At 31.5% G+C, this 17,957-nt stretch overlaps 2 protein-coding genes across 2 annotated transcripts; both read right to left on the bottom strand.

The window, feature by feature from the left end:
- Positions 1 to 1,405: 1,405 nt before the first annotated feature.
- On the bottom strand, positions 1,406 to 5,560 carry LOC144572604 (protein LATERAL BRANCHING OXIDOREDUCTASE 1-like). The gene is made up of 4 exons (XM_078322247.1): positions 5,297 to 5,560; positions 4,182 to 4,441; positions 1,849 to 2,176; positions 1,406 to 1,761 (listed from the first exon to the last, which is right to left on the bottom strand). Exons 1-4 carry the CDS (start codon positions 5,489 to 5,491, stop codon positions 1,504 to 1,506), a joined length of 1,041 nt encoding a protein of 346 aa, XP_078178373.1. The 5' UTR covers positions 5,492 to 5,560; the 3' UTR covers positions 1,406 to 1,503.
- A 5,335-nt stretch (positions 5,561 to 10,895) lies between these two features.
- LOC144572140 (protein LATERAL BRANCHING OXIDOREDUCTASE 1-like) lies at positions 10,896 to 17,253 on the bottom strand. Its single transcript, XM_078321575.1, has 4 exons — positions 16,968 to 17,253; positions 13,904 to 14,163; positions 11,345 to 11,672; positions 10,896 to 11,256 (listed from the first exon to the last, which is right to left on the bottom strand). The coding sequence occupies exons 1-4, from the start codon at positions 17,160 to 17,162 to the stop codon at positions 10,999 to 11,001; spliced, it is 1,041 nt and encodes a 346-aa protein (XP_078177701.1). The 5' UTR covers positions 17,163 to 17,253; the 3' UTR covers positions 10,896 to 10,998.
- Positions 17,254 to 17,957: the final 704 nt, after the last annotated feature.

Genomic DNA, 17,957 nt, shown 5'->3' with positions numbered 1-17,957 from the left:
TAATAAAATTAATTATTATATTAGTATTATTCGTTATTCACTCATTATTGTTTCTTTACCCGTTAATTTCAACATATAAGAATAGAATAGGATAAGGTGAATTCTTAATGATCAAAGGTAGAGTATGAATAAGATCAATTATTAATAAATATATGTATGAAAAATGTTTTCATTCTATCCGTATTGAAAATAGTGGACGGATTGGATTGCATCTTTTTTATAGTTGGAAACTATCTTTCATGGTTACCACTTACGCCTGAGTATTTTATGCAATAAATACTTGAAAAAAAAAATCAATAATATGATACTTCTAATTTACAAAAACAATTGAAAATGATGATGTGATAATTTTTAATTTAATTATGCATAGTGCATATTGGCTCGCGGTATGGACTAAATTTTCAGTTTGAAAGTCTAACGATCGAACTGAAACATTTAATACAAATATGTATTTATAAACTAAATTATGTTTGTTATATTTTTTTTACTAGTTATTTAGATGAGTAGCTGTGATTTTATTCATCTAAAAAAATAGTAAAAAAAATGTAAAAAGCTATAAAATTTAGTTTATAAGTACATAATTGAACGATTTAGATCAATAATTAGAATTTTGAAAACAAAAATATTAACTTGTAGTATGAACTAATCCGCACTATGTATAGTACCATAACCTGACTCTTAAATTATAATTATTCATCTGTATTTATAACTTTTCTACGATGCTATATACAGCGGAATTGTAGAAGCCTCTGCACTACGGAAGAAATAAACATTTTTATTTTTTATTTTTTTTTCTATTTTTTCTGCTGATAAGGTAGGTGACCCGAAGCGTAAAAGCCGATTTACCAATTCTGTTTGTTTTTTTTTTTCCCTTCTATCGAAGTGTAAAAGCCCCTGTAACAAACAACAATTTTTTTTCCCTGACAAACATTTTATCTGGAGAACAAATAAAACTTTGGTTGTGACACGAGATCTCATTATGGCTCACCATTAGTCACCAACCGAACTGTAAAAACATTTATTTAGTAAAGAGAGGTGCGAAATAATCGCCCAACTAGGAAGTTTTAACCTTGAAATAACTCGATAATCAATCTAACCTTTTGGGTTTCAGCATCATAATTTTTTTCTTTACATTAACCTCTTTCTTTGTTCAAATTCCTACAGCTAGCATAATTAGCTGGAGGGAACAAAAATTCTAGGTGAAGCGTATATTTTTATAATTTCTCGAAAAATACATAAAAGTAGAAACATATTTGAAGAAGAGTTTTTAGAAGTAAACAATATTTTATAGTTTTTGAAGTTTTAATTATATTTTTATAATATTTCACAAAAACATAAAAATAGAAATATATATTTTTTTACTACGAATAGCAAGTTTCATACCTGAATACCTATCAAGAGGAAACCCAAAACAAACATATACTAATTAGCCCAGTATTTTATTTTATTCACAATAGAAGCTGTCACTTATTAACCAAGACACCAAGCCACAAATCAAAACATTCAAACCCTCTTGAAATGAGTAATTTGGATGTTCTCTGCCTCCAACTTCTTGTAATTACTGTCTCTCCTCGCCTTGAAGAACTTGCCCCAATTGTACTCGTCGTACCTTGCCGGGTTTTTTTCGTCGACCAACTCTTCCAATGGCTTCACATTGGTGTGACTTGCTGGCCTCAATTGGAAAGGGATGGAAAACCTGTCCCTTGCCGAGTTGACCGAAACCCGGTGCTCGACACTCTCATACTTATCATTGCTCCAAACCTGCTCCAATTGACAGTCCCCTTAATCGATAACACAACATGCCTAACAACACAGTATGCTCTAAAAAAATGCAACATCTTTAATTACCTGAATGACGTCGCCGACATTGATGATGAAAGAATTGGGTATCGGCTTGACCCGAACCCAATTGCCGTCTGACTTACTTTTCACATCGAGGCCACCAGTGCTGTCTTGATAAAGCACAGTAAGGGCACCACTATCTTTATGGTGGCCGAGACCGAGTACAAGATCAGGATAGGGGCATGGAGGGTAGTGATTCAGCCGAATGAATGTCGTTTGTTCCTCAAAGAAGACATTCAATCGCTTTGCTGGTAGGTTCAGGCTCAGTGCAATGAGCTCGAGCAGCCTGAATGTTAGCTTTTCGACGCTTTTGCCATACTCCTCGAAGGTTTCCCTGTAGAGGAAGAAAGCAAATTACCTTACATTCTGTTTTTCTTATTAAAGAAAGAATTCTGTGTACACTCAATACTTTTTAGATGATTTATAAAATAATTGAATCTGTCTCTGTACTCGTGCCACTATGGCACTATGCTAAGCCGTGGTTCAATTATCTCACATTATTTAATTCTACGACAAGTCAGCAGGGCAAAGACAGAAATATTTTGTTTATATTGCAGCATCCGAATTAATAACAGTACTAATTTTTGTGGGTTATTTTGCTCCTTATCAAATTAATATTTTAAATTTCAAATATAAAAAATCAATGACTATAAAAATGAGAAACATCATCAGCAAAATTTATAAAGAGGACGCCTTATCAACAGACTCGATTTTTTTTTTAAATAGAATCCGTTTTAATTATTTTAATGAAACAAGTACTATTAATTTGGTTTTTATAAAAAACAGTTCCACCGATCTTAGGGATCGGTGGAGAGGGGAATAAGTAAAAATTGCCGATCGCAGATTCCTTAAAACTAAATTAAAATTTTCCCTCTGTTTTTTATAAACACCAAATTAATGGTCCTTGTTTCATTAAAATAATTAATATTGATTCTATTAAAAAAAAAACGAGAGACTCAACATACTTGGATAATATTCATCATTGACTTTGTGAATGCCATAACTTCGGATTATGAATGCCATAACTTCGGGTTATCAATGTCATAACTTTCAGGTTATTAATATCATAACTTCAAATTATGAAAAGGGAGATAAATAAATATAAATAAAAGAATACGTAAATTGCATGAATAAATAAATAAATAAATTTAATTGTATTAATAACTTCTGGTTATTAAATTGCTTGGTTGCGCAATTGTAAAATTTAATTTGAAATAACTTCGGGTTATATTTTCATCCAATGACCTATAATAACTTCTAGTTATTATATTGATTTTATATGAAAATTTCTAATAAAACTTCAAGTTTTTAATTGAAAATAACTTCAGGTTATTATTCATCCAGATTGGCCACCATAGAACATCCAGTGGCATATAATAACTGCTAGTTATTATATTAATTTTATACTAAAATTTATAATAAAACTTCAGATTGTAAATAATTCTAATAATAACTTCAGGTTATTATTCTATTCAAGTAATACGAACTTCGGGTTCTTGATAAACTTTTAATTTCGATAATAACTTTAGGTTATTATTTCATCATTCACTTCAAAGAATGATTCTTATAAACTAAAACAAATATAATAAAAAATTTAAATTAATGAAAGATATAATAATTAATCACACAAATTACTTACATGATTACTTTGCAACTTCTTCCGAGCAATTCGTGCTGATAACGTGTTGTAAAATTAAAATAAAGTTGCAATAAAAGTAAAGTAAATGACAAGAGAGATAGATATAACAATAATATAATTTTATTCTCCACTATTGTATATAATATGTGTGTGTTCCTTCTTTATTTACAAAGCCTTTATTTATAGGCTAGAAAGAGATGTTACAATAATAAAGGAGAAAATGAATGTCCATGGTAGTGAAGATAGTGGAGGTAATGGAGGTAGTGGGCAATAAAATGAGAATTAATATTGAAAGTTATAGAACGAACATCCACATAAATATATTTTATAACAACAAGTACTATTAATTTGGTTTTTATAAAAAAAACAGCTCCATCTATCTTAGGGATCGGTGGAGGGCGGAATAAGTAAAAATTGCCGATCGCAGATTCCTTAAAACTAATTTATAATTTTCCCTCTGCTTTTTATAAAAACCAAATTAATGGTACTTGTTTCATTAATATAATTAAAATTGATTCTATTAAAAAAAAACAAGAGACTCAACTCTTGGATAATATTCATCATTGACTTTGTGGAAATCGAAATAAAATTGATCTTAATTTCATTAAATAGTGTACTTGGTAGAAATTAATTAATAATAGATCATGTCAGTAGCAATTAATAAACAGTAGAACCAGTAGTAAAGGTTATAAAAAGATACCTGAAACCTGGAGGCAGCTGAGGCCACTTGTTCTTGAGTTCAAGTCCTCTTACATCCACTTCACTTGGCTCATGCAAAACAAGATCAAACACCTCTTTCCAATCCCTTACATTTTTGGTGTGCTCTGATTCATAGTATCCCAAAGGGTTCTTCTCATCCCTTCTAACCTTTTTCTTTTCTTCCTCTGACAAAGCAAAGAATTCTCTCTCTGCCGTCTCTGCTGCCTTCAACAGTTCTGGTGGTATTCCATGATTTATCACCTGATACAGGAACAATTAGTATATCAAATTTTTATGGATAAACATGGTTTTTAGAGGTCATAAATTGGAAACATTACGACTCAAGGGGCATATTTAATATGTAATATGGATTCGACAGTCTCTAATGTTTAGTTTGAAAGTCCTAACAATCGATCCGAGCCGTTCAACATTGTCTCTATATGAATATATACTTTTCAAACTAAAATTTACATTTTTTAGAATTTTTTACTAGTTTTTTAGATGGGTAGAAAATTACTTGATTTGAAAATTCTGAACCATCCAAAAACAGTGATTTTCGACCCATCTAAGAAAATAGTAAAAAATTATAAAAAATATAAAATTTAGTTTACAAATGAATATTCATATGGAGACCATGTTGAACAATTTTGATCAACCGTTAAAATTTTAAAAACAAAAATATTGATCCGTAATACGAACAAATCCCCGCTATGCATAGTACCATAGCCTCACTCTTGAATTATTTGATAATAATATATGCTTAACTTGAATAATATAATTGGTACTAAATTCCGTTTAGTAAATTATGCCCATCTCTTGTCCAGTATATAATTCATCCTTCTTTTTTACTTTAGATTGATGGTCCAGAATTTTCAGATCAAGTGATTTTCTAAATATCTAAAAAAAAATAGTAAAAAATTTTCAAAAAATGTAAAATTTGGTCTCCAAACACATATTAATACAGAGAACAAGATGAACGGTTCGGATCAACCGTTAGAATTTGAAAACTCGAATATAGAGCCGTAGCACGGTAATAACTCGTGATATGCATAGTACCATATTGGTGAACAAGTGTTACCGGCACCTGAAAGAATTATAATTTATAAGATTTGTCACCTGAAAGAATCCCCAATCTCTGCTAGCCGCCTCTACTTGCTGAACAAGTGTTACCGGCACAATCGTACCCGCACCATCAGAGAATATTGGTGAAAGGTCGATGAGAGGGATGCCGCCAGCTTCGGAGATAACCGGCTTTGGCCGGTGCTCAGGAGCCTGAACAAACGCTTGATCAACTTCTACTTGGTGACTCATGAAGAGTGATCGATATTCCTTAATTATTGTTAAATATTTATTTTCTCCTCGGAATCTTGGTTTTAAGAGTTTAATAGAAAACGAGATTCAGTGTATCTGGATGGTTTTTGATAATATTTCGTCACTGACTACTTACCTCTGAGGAAGGGTTTTCTGTGTCGCCATCTTATATGATTGTGTGAGGCTTGCATGTGCCCGGATTCCCAATATGATTTTCATATCTAGAGACACGTGGATACCTGGCCTCGTGATTTTCATTTCTAGAGAGGCTTGGTGATCTAATTAGACCAAAATGAATAATTTAATGAATTTAAAGACAAATGATAGATTCATAACTAACAACATGGTTTAATGACTTCAGGAGAAATTTACCTATAATAAAAGCATTTAGTGACATGTTTATGTCTACTTGCTTCCAGTGAATAACTAAATTTGTTTAAGGAAATTTCTGACGCTACCCATCTGATAATTCAATGTTTTCCAAAACGTAATTAGGAACTTATTTGGTATATTAAAAAATAATAAAATTATTATGCTATTCAAAATATATAAAGATAGACAGATTGCTATTCTGGAGCGATTTTTTACAGTCTAATCATAGAGTGGAGAATATATTCCGATCTCAAGCTTCTAGCCTTCTCCTTCCATCTACGTAAATCATATAGAAGTAACGAAAAATTGTATAGATCAGAATCAGCGGTTAATGAAAATAATTTAGATCACATTTTAAACTATTTCATGAACATTTTTTCAGAAAATCAATAACTTTTCTTTTCTTTGGTTTCATAGAAAATAATTTTGTACAAATGGATCTTAGACTTATAAACGCCTGATACGTTCGATCATATTGGATCTTTTTGTGTAATCTAATATCTTTGCTCACACATATAGAAAAAAAAACTTTTTGTAAATTTAAGAAGTTAATTTTTAAATCAGACATTTTTAAATCTTAATTTGATGAATAATATTCATGCATTTTCACAATTATGTAAATATAAAACCATGTGGTATATTGCTTTCAAAGCGTATATAATTGCTACTTGAATGTCAAAGCGAACTGTAAACGTCCAAAAAAGTATTGAAAAAAAAATGATATTGGTGATGTGTTTTTTGTAAAAAAATAATATACTTTTGAGTTTAATTTATTAACTTTTTTAATTCATAAATAAATTCCCACTCACTTTAATGGAGGAAATACAGGGTTTTGGGGCCAATTTGAGTTCGGATTGGATATATAAACTATAATCATTTCTGATTTATACATGAGTTAATCTGGATACAATATAACCATATTCACAATTGGATCAAATATATTTTTCGAACCATGCCTTCACATTTTGAACATGATCAGTTAGGTCTGGTCCGAGTTCAGATTGGAACCGGATCAAAATTTATGTAGCAACGACACTTGAGTAAAACCATATTCATGTCAGACAATACAGTACTACACTGACCCAATGTTTCAATAAAAATTGAATTGGTAATGACAATGCAGTATTATACCATGCATGATACCGTATCCATGTTTGTACTGAGTACAAACCATGTAATGTTGATCAAACGGCCTACTTGCATATCATGCTGCATTAACCCTCCAATTTTATGCAGCAAATGTGAATGATATTTGGATCCTATAGTGTACACATATCTCCACAAATTCGCATCTGTTATAAGATATCTCACAAAGTAAGGTCTACCCCCCTTTGTGAGTTGTCAATCCGTGTAGCCAATTCTATTTCATACCTGTTGGGGTTTACAGAAGTCTTTTCGTATACTAGTTGCTTAAGTTCCTGAAATGTGGTATTTTCATCAACATGGAAGCCAAATGCTGTCTCTTTCGTGTAATACACGCCATCTGCACCTTTAATTAGACTGCCGCCTGTATGCAGTGCAACTAACATTTTTTCCTTCACAACCTACATTTAAAAAGTAATTTTAAGTATTACATTAATTATAAATGGCTAATTGGAAAATAACTAAAAAAATATCCAGTTGCTACAGTAAAAAAATCCATTTGCTACAGCCTATGTATAGTAATTTATACAGTAATTTATAGATTAATTGCAACAGTAATTGATATAGTAATTGCAATAGTGATTGATACAGTAAGCAACAGTAATGGATACAGTAATTGCAACAGTGATTGATTAATTAGACTAATAATTACCTGTAGCAATCGCCTGAGAATCGTCAAAAATCGCCTTGTTTTTCTCTCTTTAGTGTAGACAGATAATTAAGGGTTTATGATGGTTTGGAATGATGTTGGAGTGGGCAGGAGAGAGAAAAAATAGAATTTATAGGGATCCATAGTGGGGCGCCCGTGATGGGGGGCGCCTCACTAGGGGCATGGAGCGCCCGTGAAGGTGGTGCCTCATTGGGACTTTTGGGCTGCCCCTGGCCTAGGCGGTCGGGGCATTTAAAAAAAAAATGTACATTATAGCATTTTTAAAATTATATTTTTTGTTTAGGGTATTAATAAAAATGGCCGAAACAATTGCAAATGATGATGTGATACTTTAAAAAAAATGCTAATTATGCATAGCGTATTGGTCCGTAATATGGACTAAAATCTTTGGTTTGTAAGTCTAACTATCGAACTGAACTGTTCAACACAGTTTTCATATGAATATGTACTTATAAACTAAATTTTGTGTTTGTTATAATTTTTCTTACTATTTATTTATATGGGTAGTTGTGATTATTTTTTTCTGGTAGTGATTTTATCCATCTAAAAAATTAGTAAAAACAATCTAAAAACTAGAAGATTTAGTTTATAAGTATATATTTATATGAAAACCGTGTTGAACAGTTCAGAATTTCGGACTGACAGTTAGGATTTTAAAAACAAATATATTGATCCATGGTACAGACTAATCCACACTATGCATAGTACCATAACCTCATTCTTAAATTATAATTATTCATCAGTATTTATAACTTTTCTACGATGCTATTATACAGTGGATTGTAAAAGCCGCTGCGCTACGGAAGAAATGAACAATTATTTCCTTTTTTATTTTCCATTATCGGTTGTGTTTAAGGCTTCTAAATTCTAATTCTAATTCTAACATTTGCTGCTGATAAGGTAGGTGACCGAAGCGTAAAAGCCGCTTTACCAATTTTAGTTTTTTTTTTCTCTTCTTTTTTGCCCCTTCTATCGAAGAGTAAAAGCCGCTGTAACAAACAACAATATTTTTGTTATTGTTATGCTTCCATGACAAACATTTTATCTGGAGAACAAATAAAACTTCGGTTGTGACGCGTCTCATTTATCCGAATTTTTTTATCAATAAAAATTAAATAAATAAAATATCGCGAAAGGAAATCAATTTAGTTGAAATTTGATTTCTAGATAAACCGGATTGCTTTATCACGTCCCACGGGATGGGAGATTTTAACCCGTCCCTTCATCTGGCCACTAATCACCGCTAATTAGGGCTGCTAACGAGCCGAGTTAGCTCGAGTTATTGGTAATTTGAATTCAACTCAGACATATTTGAGTCGAGTTGCCTTGCTAACTCGAAATCAACTCATGAGTAACTCGAATTGACTCGTGACTCGTGAATCAACTCGTAATTACCAACTAGCAGTTTAGCACTTTGAATTTTAAGGTGTTGAACACTTGAACTAAATATATGTTATGAGAATGTGTATTTGTTGAACTATTGAAAAAAAAAATTGAGAACAATTTGCTATTTTGGTAACTGTTTACTGTCCTCTCAGTCATAGTGCTCAGTTTGAGTGGAATGTGCAATGAAATGGGTCGGGTCAAGTCAAATCGGGGTATGAGGCGCAGGTAATCAATCGAGTCCGAGTTGTAATGAGCGAGCTGAGTTCAACTCGGATTTAACTCATGAGTTAAACGAGCTACTCAACTCGAATCAAACTAACTAGAGTTGTTAACGAACGAATTGTTAGCGAAGTTGTTATCGAATTGAGTTCAAGCGACTCCCGAGCCGCGAGCTTTTTGTACAGCCCTACCGCTAATCGAATCAAATTAACTGAATTAAAAAAAAACAGAGACGATAAATTCTTTTCCGTCCCAAAAAGAAAAAAAAAAAAACAAGATGATGTAAACTGTTCCGTCCTAGGAGTGCAAAAAAAAAATTCCATAATAAATTCCATAGACTAAAGAAACTTCATATTTGCTAATTGCAAAAAACCAAAACTGTCACATCTAAAAACAATCTTGAAATGCCCCTTGACAGAATGATGCACTAGCATCTATCAGGCAACTCATAATACACCACACACAAGAAATGGACAAAGCTTATGCACAACTGACAGTACCAGAGATTTTTTTTTCCGGGACGGGACCATCTTCACCGGGTCGAATTTATCGGACGGGAAAAAATTTACCGTCCCTGATTTTTTTAATTTTTCCGTTTATTAGTTGATTTGATCAGAAGGTGACGGAATTGGACTAATAGGGACCGAGTAAAATGTCTCGTCCGATGGGACTGGTTTTATTTAGACATCGAATTCCCACCAATTCGATTTCCTTTAACGATATTTTATTTATTTATTTTTGATTAATAAAAAAATTGACCTCACCAACCGAACTGTAAAAACATTATTTTAATAAAGAGAGGTGCGTTTTATCAATCAAATATGAACTAGACCCATATTTTTTTCTCAAAATAAAAAATAAAGAGAGGTGCGAAACAATCCCCCAACTAAAAATTTTTAACCTTGAAATAATTCGATAATCAATCTAACCTTTTGGGCTTCAGCATCCTAATTTTTTATTTTACATTAACCTCTTTGTTCAAATACATACAGCTAGCGTAATTAGCTGGACGGAACAAAAATTCTAGGTGAATATAATTTTGTAATTATTTTAAATATAAAGTATATTTTTATAATTTCTCGAAAAATACATAAAAGTAGAAACATATTTGAAGAAGAATTTTTAGAAGTAAACAATATTTTATAGTTTTTGAAGTTTTAATTATATTTTTATAAGGGATTCAGATGAGGATGCTTTTTTTGGTTTAGAGGGGCCGGCCCTCTCTATCTATTTCCGTGATAGGGCCGAGTATGGTTATTGATGGTCGCCTCAATGATTCTCCTAATGGCGTTTTCTAGTTCTATAAATGCTGTGGTTCGAAGTGCTACGTCTTAATTGCTTTAGTTGACTTAGTTGTTATTGGTTGCATTTTGCCTTAACTGTTTTTATTTTCAGTTTAGTTGTTCTTGGTTTGTATATTTTGGATTATGCATTTGTACGAACTTGAGCGTTTCGTAATGAAACCGGTGGTATCCCCACTTTTTCAAAAAAAAAAAAAAAAAATTATATTTTTATAATATTTTACAAAAACATAAAAAATAGAAATATATATATATATTTTTTTATTTTTTTTAATAACGAATAGCAAGTATCATACCTGAATACCTATCAAGGTGAAAGCCAAAACAAGCATATACTAATTAGTCCAGTATTTTATTTAATTCACAATAGAAGCTGTCACTTATTAACCAAGACACCAAGCCACAAATCAAAACATTCAAACCCTCTTGAAATGAGTAATTTGGATGTTCTCTGCTTCCAACTTCTTGTAATTACTGTCTTTCCTCGTCTTGAAGAACTCGCCCCAATTGTACTCGTCGTACCTTGCCGGGTTTTTTTCGTCGACCAACTCTTCCAATGGCTTCACATTGGTGTGACTTGCTGGGTTGAAAAAGAAAGGGATGGAAAACCTGTCCCTTGCCGAGTTGACCGAAACCCGGTGCTCGGCACTCTCATACTTGTCATTGCTCCAAACCTGCTCAGATTGACAGTCCCCTTAATCCATAACACAACATGCCTAACAACACAATATGCTCTAACAAAAATGTAACATCTTTAATTACCTGAATGATGTCGCCGACATTGATGATGAAAGAATTGGGTATCGGCTTGACCCGAACCCAATTTCCGTCTGACTTCCTTTTCACATCGAGGCCACCAGTGCTGTCTTGATAAAGCACAGTAAGGCCACCAGCATCTTTGTGGCGGCCGACACCGAGTGCAAGATCAGGATAGGGGCATGGAGGGTAGTGATTCAGCCGAATGAATGTCGTTTGTTCCTCAAAGAAGACATTCAATCGCTTTTCTGGTAGGTTCAGGCTCAGTGCAATGAGCTCGAGCAGCCTATATGCTAGCTTTTCGACGCTTTTGCCATACTCCTCGAAGGTTTCCCTGCAGAGGAAGAAAGCAAATTATCTTACATTTTGTTTTTATTATTAAAGGATTCCAGTACACTCACTATTTTTAGAAGACTTTTAAAATAATTGAATCTGTCTCTCTACTCGTGCCACTATGCTAAGCCGTGGTTCAATTATCTCACGTTATTTAATTCTACGACAAGTCAGTAGGGCAAAGGCAGAAATATTTTGTTTACATTACAGCATCCGTATTAATAACAGTACTAATTTTTGTGGGTTTATTTTGCCCCTTATCAAATTAATATTTTAAATTTCAAATATAAAAAATCAATGACTATAAAAATGAGAAACATCATCAGAAAAATTTATAAAGAGCCTTATCAAGAGACTCGATTTTTTAAAACTAAATTAAAATTTGCCCTTTGCTTTTTATAAAAACTAAATTAATGGTACTTGTTTCATTAAAATAATTAAAATTGATTCTATTTAAAAAAAAAAAAATCAAGAGACTCAACATACTTGGATAATATTCATCATTGACTTTGTGGAAGTCGAAATAAAATTAAATAGCGCACTTGGTAGAAATTAATTAATAATAGATCATGTCCCGATTTTTTTATTTTTATCCAAAATTTAAATTAAATTTTAAAAATTAACCGAACCGGTTGGTAAATTATAAAACTACCCAAACCGCTAAACGGTTAACCGGACCCAAGGTTCGGTTAACGGTTTAGCGGACCAAGGGTTCGGTTAACTGTTTAGCGGACCAAGGGTTTGGGTCCGGTTAACGGTTAACCGGATTCGTTGGTTCGCTGAACCGTTAACCGAACCCAATTTTTTTTTTTTTTTTTTTTTTTTTTTTTTTTTTTTTTTTTTTTTTTTTTTTTTTTTTTTTTAAACAGAAAATTTTAAATTTTTTTATTTTTCTATTGAAAATATACATGAAAATTCGTATTTATATTTATTAACCGGAAATATGGTTTTGGTCCGTTTATCCAATAACCGGTTTTTTTTTTTTTGTTGTTGTTTTTTTTAAACTCGTTTTTTTATAACCATATTTATATGCATATGTATATGTGTATGTATATTTTTCTATAATTTTAAATTTCAGATTTGATTTACAAATTTTTTTTGTGTAAATTTGATAAATCTAAATACAAATTTCAGATTAGTGTTTTTCGGATTTGATGGTTCATGATCAGTGTGCACCATTTTTATACTTCTGGATTGTACATAATCCATTTCTGGTTCAAATGGAGGCAATGGACATGTCCATTACTTTAGGAATGGAGGGGTCTATGAACCGGTTCAACCTAAATAGACTTGGTCCATACCTTACTCATGAACTGCGAAAAAAGAGAACTTTTTTTTTGCTCCCACCGGGGCTTGAACCCATGTCACTTGGGTGGGAGCCAAGTACACTAACCGCTATACTAGATTAAATTTCTTGTTACCATCTTGATTCTTGTTTATTATATATACGACTTGTATAAATTTTCTAGTCTATATAGTTTCAATGTTTCTTGTATAGTGAATAATTTTTTTTTTAATGTAAACTATATATATTCTGTCGGAATATTTATTTTATTAATATTCTATATAATCTATATACACTAACCCTAAACCCTAAACACTATATATTCTATATAATCTACGTATACATATAAAATAAAATTTGTATTTAGATTTATCAAATTTACACAAAAAAAATTTGTAAATCAAATCTGAAATTTAAAATTATAGAAAAATATACATACACATATACATATGCATATAAATATGGTTATAAAAAAACGAGTTTAAAAAAAACAACAAAAAAAAAAAAAAACCGGTTATTGGATAAACGGACCAAAACCATATTTCCGGTTAATAAATATAAATACGAATTTTCATGTATATTTTCAATAGAAAAATAAAAAAATTTAAAATTTTCTGTTTAAAAAAAAAAAAAAAAAAAAAAAAAAAAAAAAAAAAAAAATTGGGTTCGGTTAACGGTTCAGCGAACCAACGAATCCGGTTAACCATTAACCGGACCCAAACCCTTGGTCCGCTAAACGGTTAACCGAACCCTTGGTCCGCTAAACCGTTAACCGAACCTAGGGTCCGGTTAACCGTTTAGCGGTTTGGGTAGTTTTATAATTTACCAACCGGTTCGGTTAATTTTTAAAATTTAATTTAAATTTTGGATAAAAATAAAAAAATCGGGATCATGTCAGCAGCAATTGATAAAGAGTAGAACCAGTAGTAAAGGTTATACAAAGATACCTGAAACCAGGAGGCACCTGAGGCCACTTGTTCTTGAGTTCAAGTCCTCTTACATCCACTTCACTTGGCTCATGCAAAACAAGATCAAACACCTCTTTCCAATCCCTTACATTTTTGGTGTGCTCTGATTCATAGTATCCCAAAGGGTTCTCCTCATCCCTTCTAACCTTTTTCTTTTCTTCCTCTGACAAAGCAAAGAATTCTCTCTCTGCCGTCTCTGCTGCCTTCAACAGTTCTGGTGGTATTCCATGATTTATCACCTGATACAGGAACAATTAGTATATCAACTTTTTATGGATAAACATGGTTTTTAGAGGTCATAAATTGGAAACATTACGACTCAAGGGGCATATTTAATATGTAATATGGATTCGACAGTCTCTAATGTTTAGTTTGAAAGTCCTAACGATCGATCCGAACCGTTCAACACGGTCTCTGTATGAATATATATTTTTCAAACTAAATTTTACATTTTTTAAAATTTTTTACTATTTTTTTAGATGGGTAGAAAATTACTTGATTTGAAAATTCTGGACCATTCAAAAACAGTGATTTTCGACCCATCTAAGAAAATAGTACAAAAATATAAAATTTAGTTTACAAATATTGAACAGTTTTGATCGACCATTAAGATTTTAAAAACAAAAATATTGATCCGTAGTATGAACAAATCCGCGCTCTTGAATTGAACAAAAATATTGATCTTGCATAGTACCATAGCCTCACTCTTGAATTATTTCATAATTAATAATATATGCTTAACTTGAATAATATAATAGGTACTAAATTCCGTTTAGTAAATTATGCCCATCTCTTGTCCAGTATTTAATTCATCCTTTTTTTTTTACTTTAAAATTCATCCATGATTCGTTTTTTTTAAATGTACAAGTTCACCTTTTTTTAAGCAAAACTAAAGATGAGCAAAAATTGAGCGATTTTCTACTCTAATATAAGTAAAAATAATTAAGTACAACAAGTTTTTGTTGAACGATTTATATCGTTTGGTATGTTATGATATTAAGATTCTTTTAAATTATTTGAAAATAATATAAAATTATTATGCTATAATCCATATTCATTAGTGAATATTTGTTAATAAAAATAGAAATTAATTGTTTGATCACATGATCAAAATTAACTATTGTGTTTTCTTATCAAATTTAATGTACTCGAGAATAATTCTAAAAAATATGCATTCTGTTTTAGACTTTTAGTAAATAAACGGGCTTTGGCCCGATTTTTTTATTTATATCCAAAATAAAATATAAATTTAAAAAACTAACCAACTATCTAATGAAATTGCAAAACTACCCAAACCGGTTAACCATTAACCGGACTCAAATCAAATTTCCGGTTATTGGTTTCCCGGATTCATTGAAATAGTCCGGTTAACCATTAACCGGAAATTTAATTTGAGTCCGGTTAGTGGTTAACCGGATTTGTTCATACTTTCTTTTTCTACTATGGGCCAAATTGAGAACTCGGCACAACTTTCTTTTCTTTTTATTTTTTTTTATTTTTTTTGAAAACAGAAATTTTTTATTTTTTTTTATTTTTTGTATTAAAATATTAGAAATGTTGAATATATTTCTTTGAAAATAGATGGAATACAATATAATTTGTTTTATTAGAAAGACTGCAACAAATAACCCGGATCAATATTTTTCAGATCGGATTTTTCGCGACTATAAGAAAAATTAATATATTTCTTTATGTGTTATTGGAAAAAAATAAAAATGTTTAGATTCCGAGTTATTGATCCCGGTTCAAAAGTCATTTCTAGGTAATCTAGAAAATATTATAATCCTTCTAGGATATTTAATTTATAAAAAGTTGTATCTATTTTGAGAATTCTTTTTTAAAAACAATCATTAAATAAATTAAAGTTTTTGTTTTTTTTCAAAAATAGATACAACTTTTCATAAATTAAATGTCCTAGAAGGATCACAATATTTTCTAGATTACATAGAAGTGACTTTTGAACCGGAATCAATAACTCGGAATCTAAGCATTTTTATTTTTTTCCAATAGCACATAAAGAAATATATTAATTTTTCTTACAGCCGCGAAAAATCCGATCTGAAAAATATTGATCCGGGTTATTTGTTGCAGTCTTTCTAATAAAACAAATTATATTGTATTCCATCTATTTTCAAAGAAATATATTCAACATTTCTAATATTTTAATACAAAAAATAAAAAAAAATTAAAAATTTCTGTTTTCAAAAAAAAAAAGAAAAAGAAAAAGAAAAGAAAGTTGTGCCGAGTTCTCAATTTGGCCCATAGTAGAAAATGAAAGTATGAACAAATCCGGTTAACCATTAACCGGACTCAAATCAAATTTCCGGTTAATGGTTAACCGGACTATTTCAATGAATCCGGGAAACCAATAATCGGAAATTTGATTTGAGTCCGGTTAATGGTTAACCGGTTTGGGTAGTTTTGCAATTTCATTAGATAGTTGGTTAGTTTTTTAAATTTATATTTTATTTTGGATATAAATAAAAAAATCGGGGCTTTGGCCTTCGTTTCAATACCCATCCGAAATCATCTGAACAATAATGCACATAAGTTGGTGAATTTGATATAAACAATTTCATTTATTACCCCCCTGTTTCTGAAAATCATATCACCCAAGGAAGTAAAATATTCCTGTTTATTAGATTTGAGCCGTCCGATCATAATCACACGAAAATTAAAGAAATTCCATGCAGTTCACTGAATTGCCGGAATTCTAATACGACGGCTCGGATCTGAACAAACAGAAATATTCTGTTACATCATAGGATATGGATTCCTGTTTCTGACCAGCTAAGAATGCCTCGAGTCCACAAATAAATTCTGATGAATAAAATAACCAAAGCAAAATAGTCCGTGTAGTTTCTCTCTTTTTATTTAAGGAGGAATATTATTTTTTTTAAAAGTAGTGATATAATCACCGATTTTATAGAAATCAAACATATTTGATTTGGTAATCAAAATAGATACCAAAATCAAATATAATAAGTCTTACAACAGTTTACATTCAAGGAGAAAATTAATTATAATTTATAAGATTTGTCACCTGAAAGAATCCCCAATCTCTGCTAGCCGTCTCCACTTGCTGAACAAGTGTCACCGGCACAATCGTACCCGCACCATCAGAGAATATTGGTGAAAGATCGATGAGAGGGATGCCGCCAGCTTCGGAGATAACCGGCTTTGGCCGGTGCTCAGGAGCCTGAACAAACGCTTGATCAACTTCTACTTGGTGACCCATGAAGAGTGATCGATATTCCTTAATTATTGTTAAATATTTATTTTCTCCTCGGAATCTTGGTTTTAAGTTCAAATTAAGGTATTCATGTTTTATAGAAAACGAGATTCAGTGTATCTGGACGGTTTTTGATAACATTTCGTCACTGTCTACGCTCTATGCCTCTACCCACCTCGGAGGAAGGGTTTTCTGTGTCGCCATCTTACATGACTGTGTGAGGTCTGCATGTGCCCGGATTGACAGTGACAAGATACTCGAATTATATTCAAATTATATCCGAATAATTTTTTTTTGGGGTGATGCCGAACCGAACGCCGAATTAAATCCAAATATTTCGCGAATTTTACGAACTTTTACCGAATTTTATGAATTATTCTCAAATTTTTTCCGAATTTTTCCAAGAACAATTAATATTTTTAGTTTTTTTTTTTGCTCCCTTGCATTATTGAAATTTTTGATCCGGATAATTCCGAATCATTCCCAAATTATATCTGAATTATTTCTGAATCACGAATTTTTAATTTCGCCAAACCGAACTCAAATAATACATTTGTCACTATGCCCGGATTCCCGATATGATTTTCATTTCTAGAGACACGTGGATACCTGGCCTCATGATTTTCATTTCTAGAGAAGCTTGGTGATCTAATTAGACCAAAATGAATAATTTGATGAATTTGAAAGACAAATCATAACTGACAACATGGTTTAATGACTTCAGGAGAAATTTACCTTTAATAACAGCATTTAGTGACATGTTTATGTCCACTTGCTTCCAGTGAATAAGTAAATTGGAAA

The sequence above is a fragment of the Carex rostrata genome, chromosome 20 (assembly GCF_964058835.1).
Source record: "Carex rostrata chromosome 20, lpCarRost1.2, whole genome shotgun sequence".
Taxonomy (NCBI): Eukaryota; Viridiplantae; Streptophyta; class Magnoliopsida; order Poales; family Cyperaceae; genus Carex; species Carex rostrata.
The sequence above is the reverse complement of the archived record's forward strand: the minus strand, read 5'-3'. Positions and strand labels throughout refer to the sequence as shown.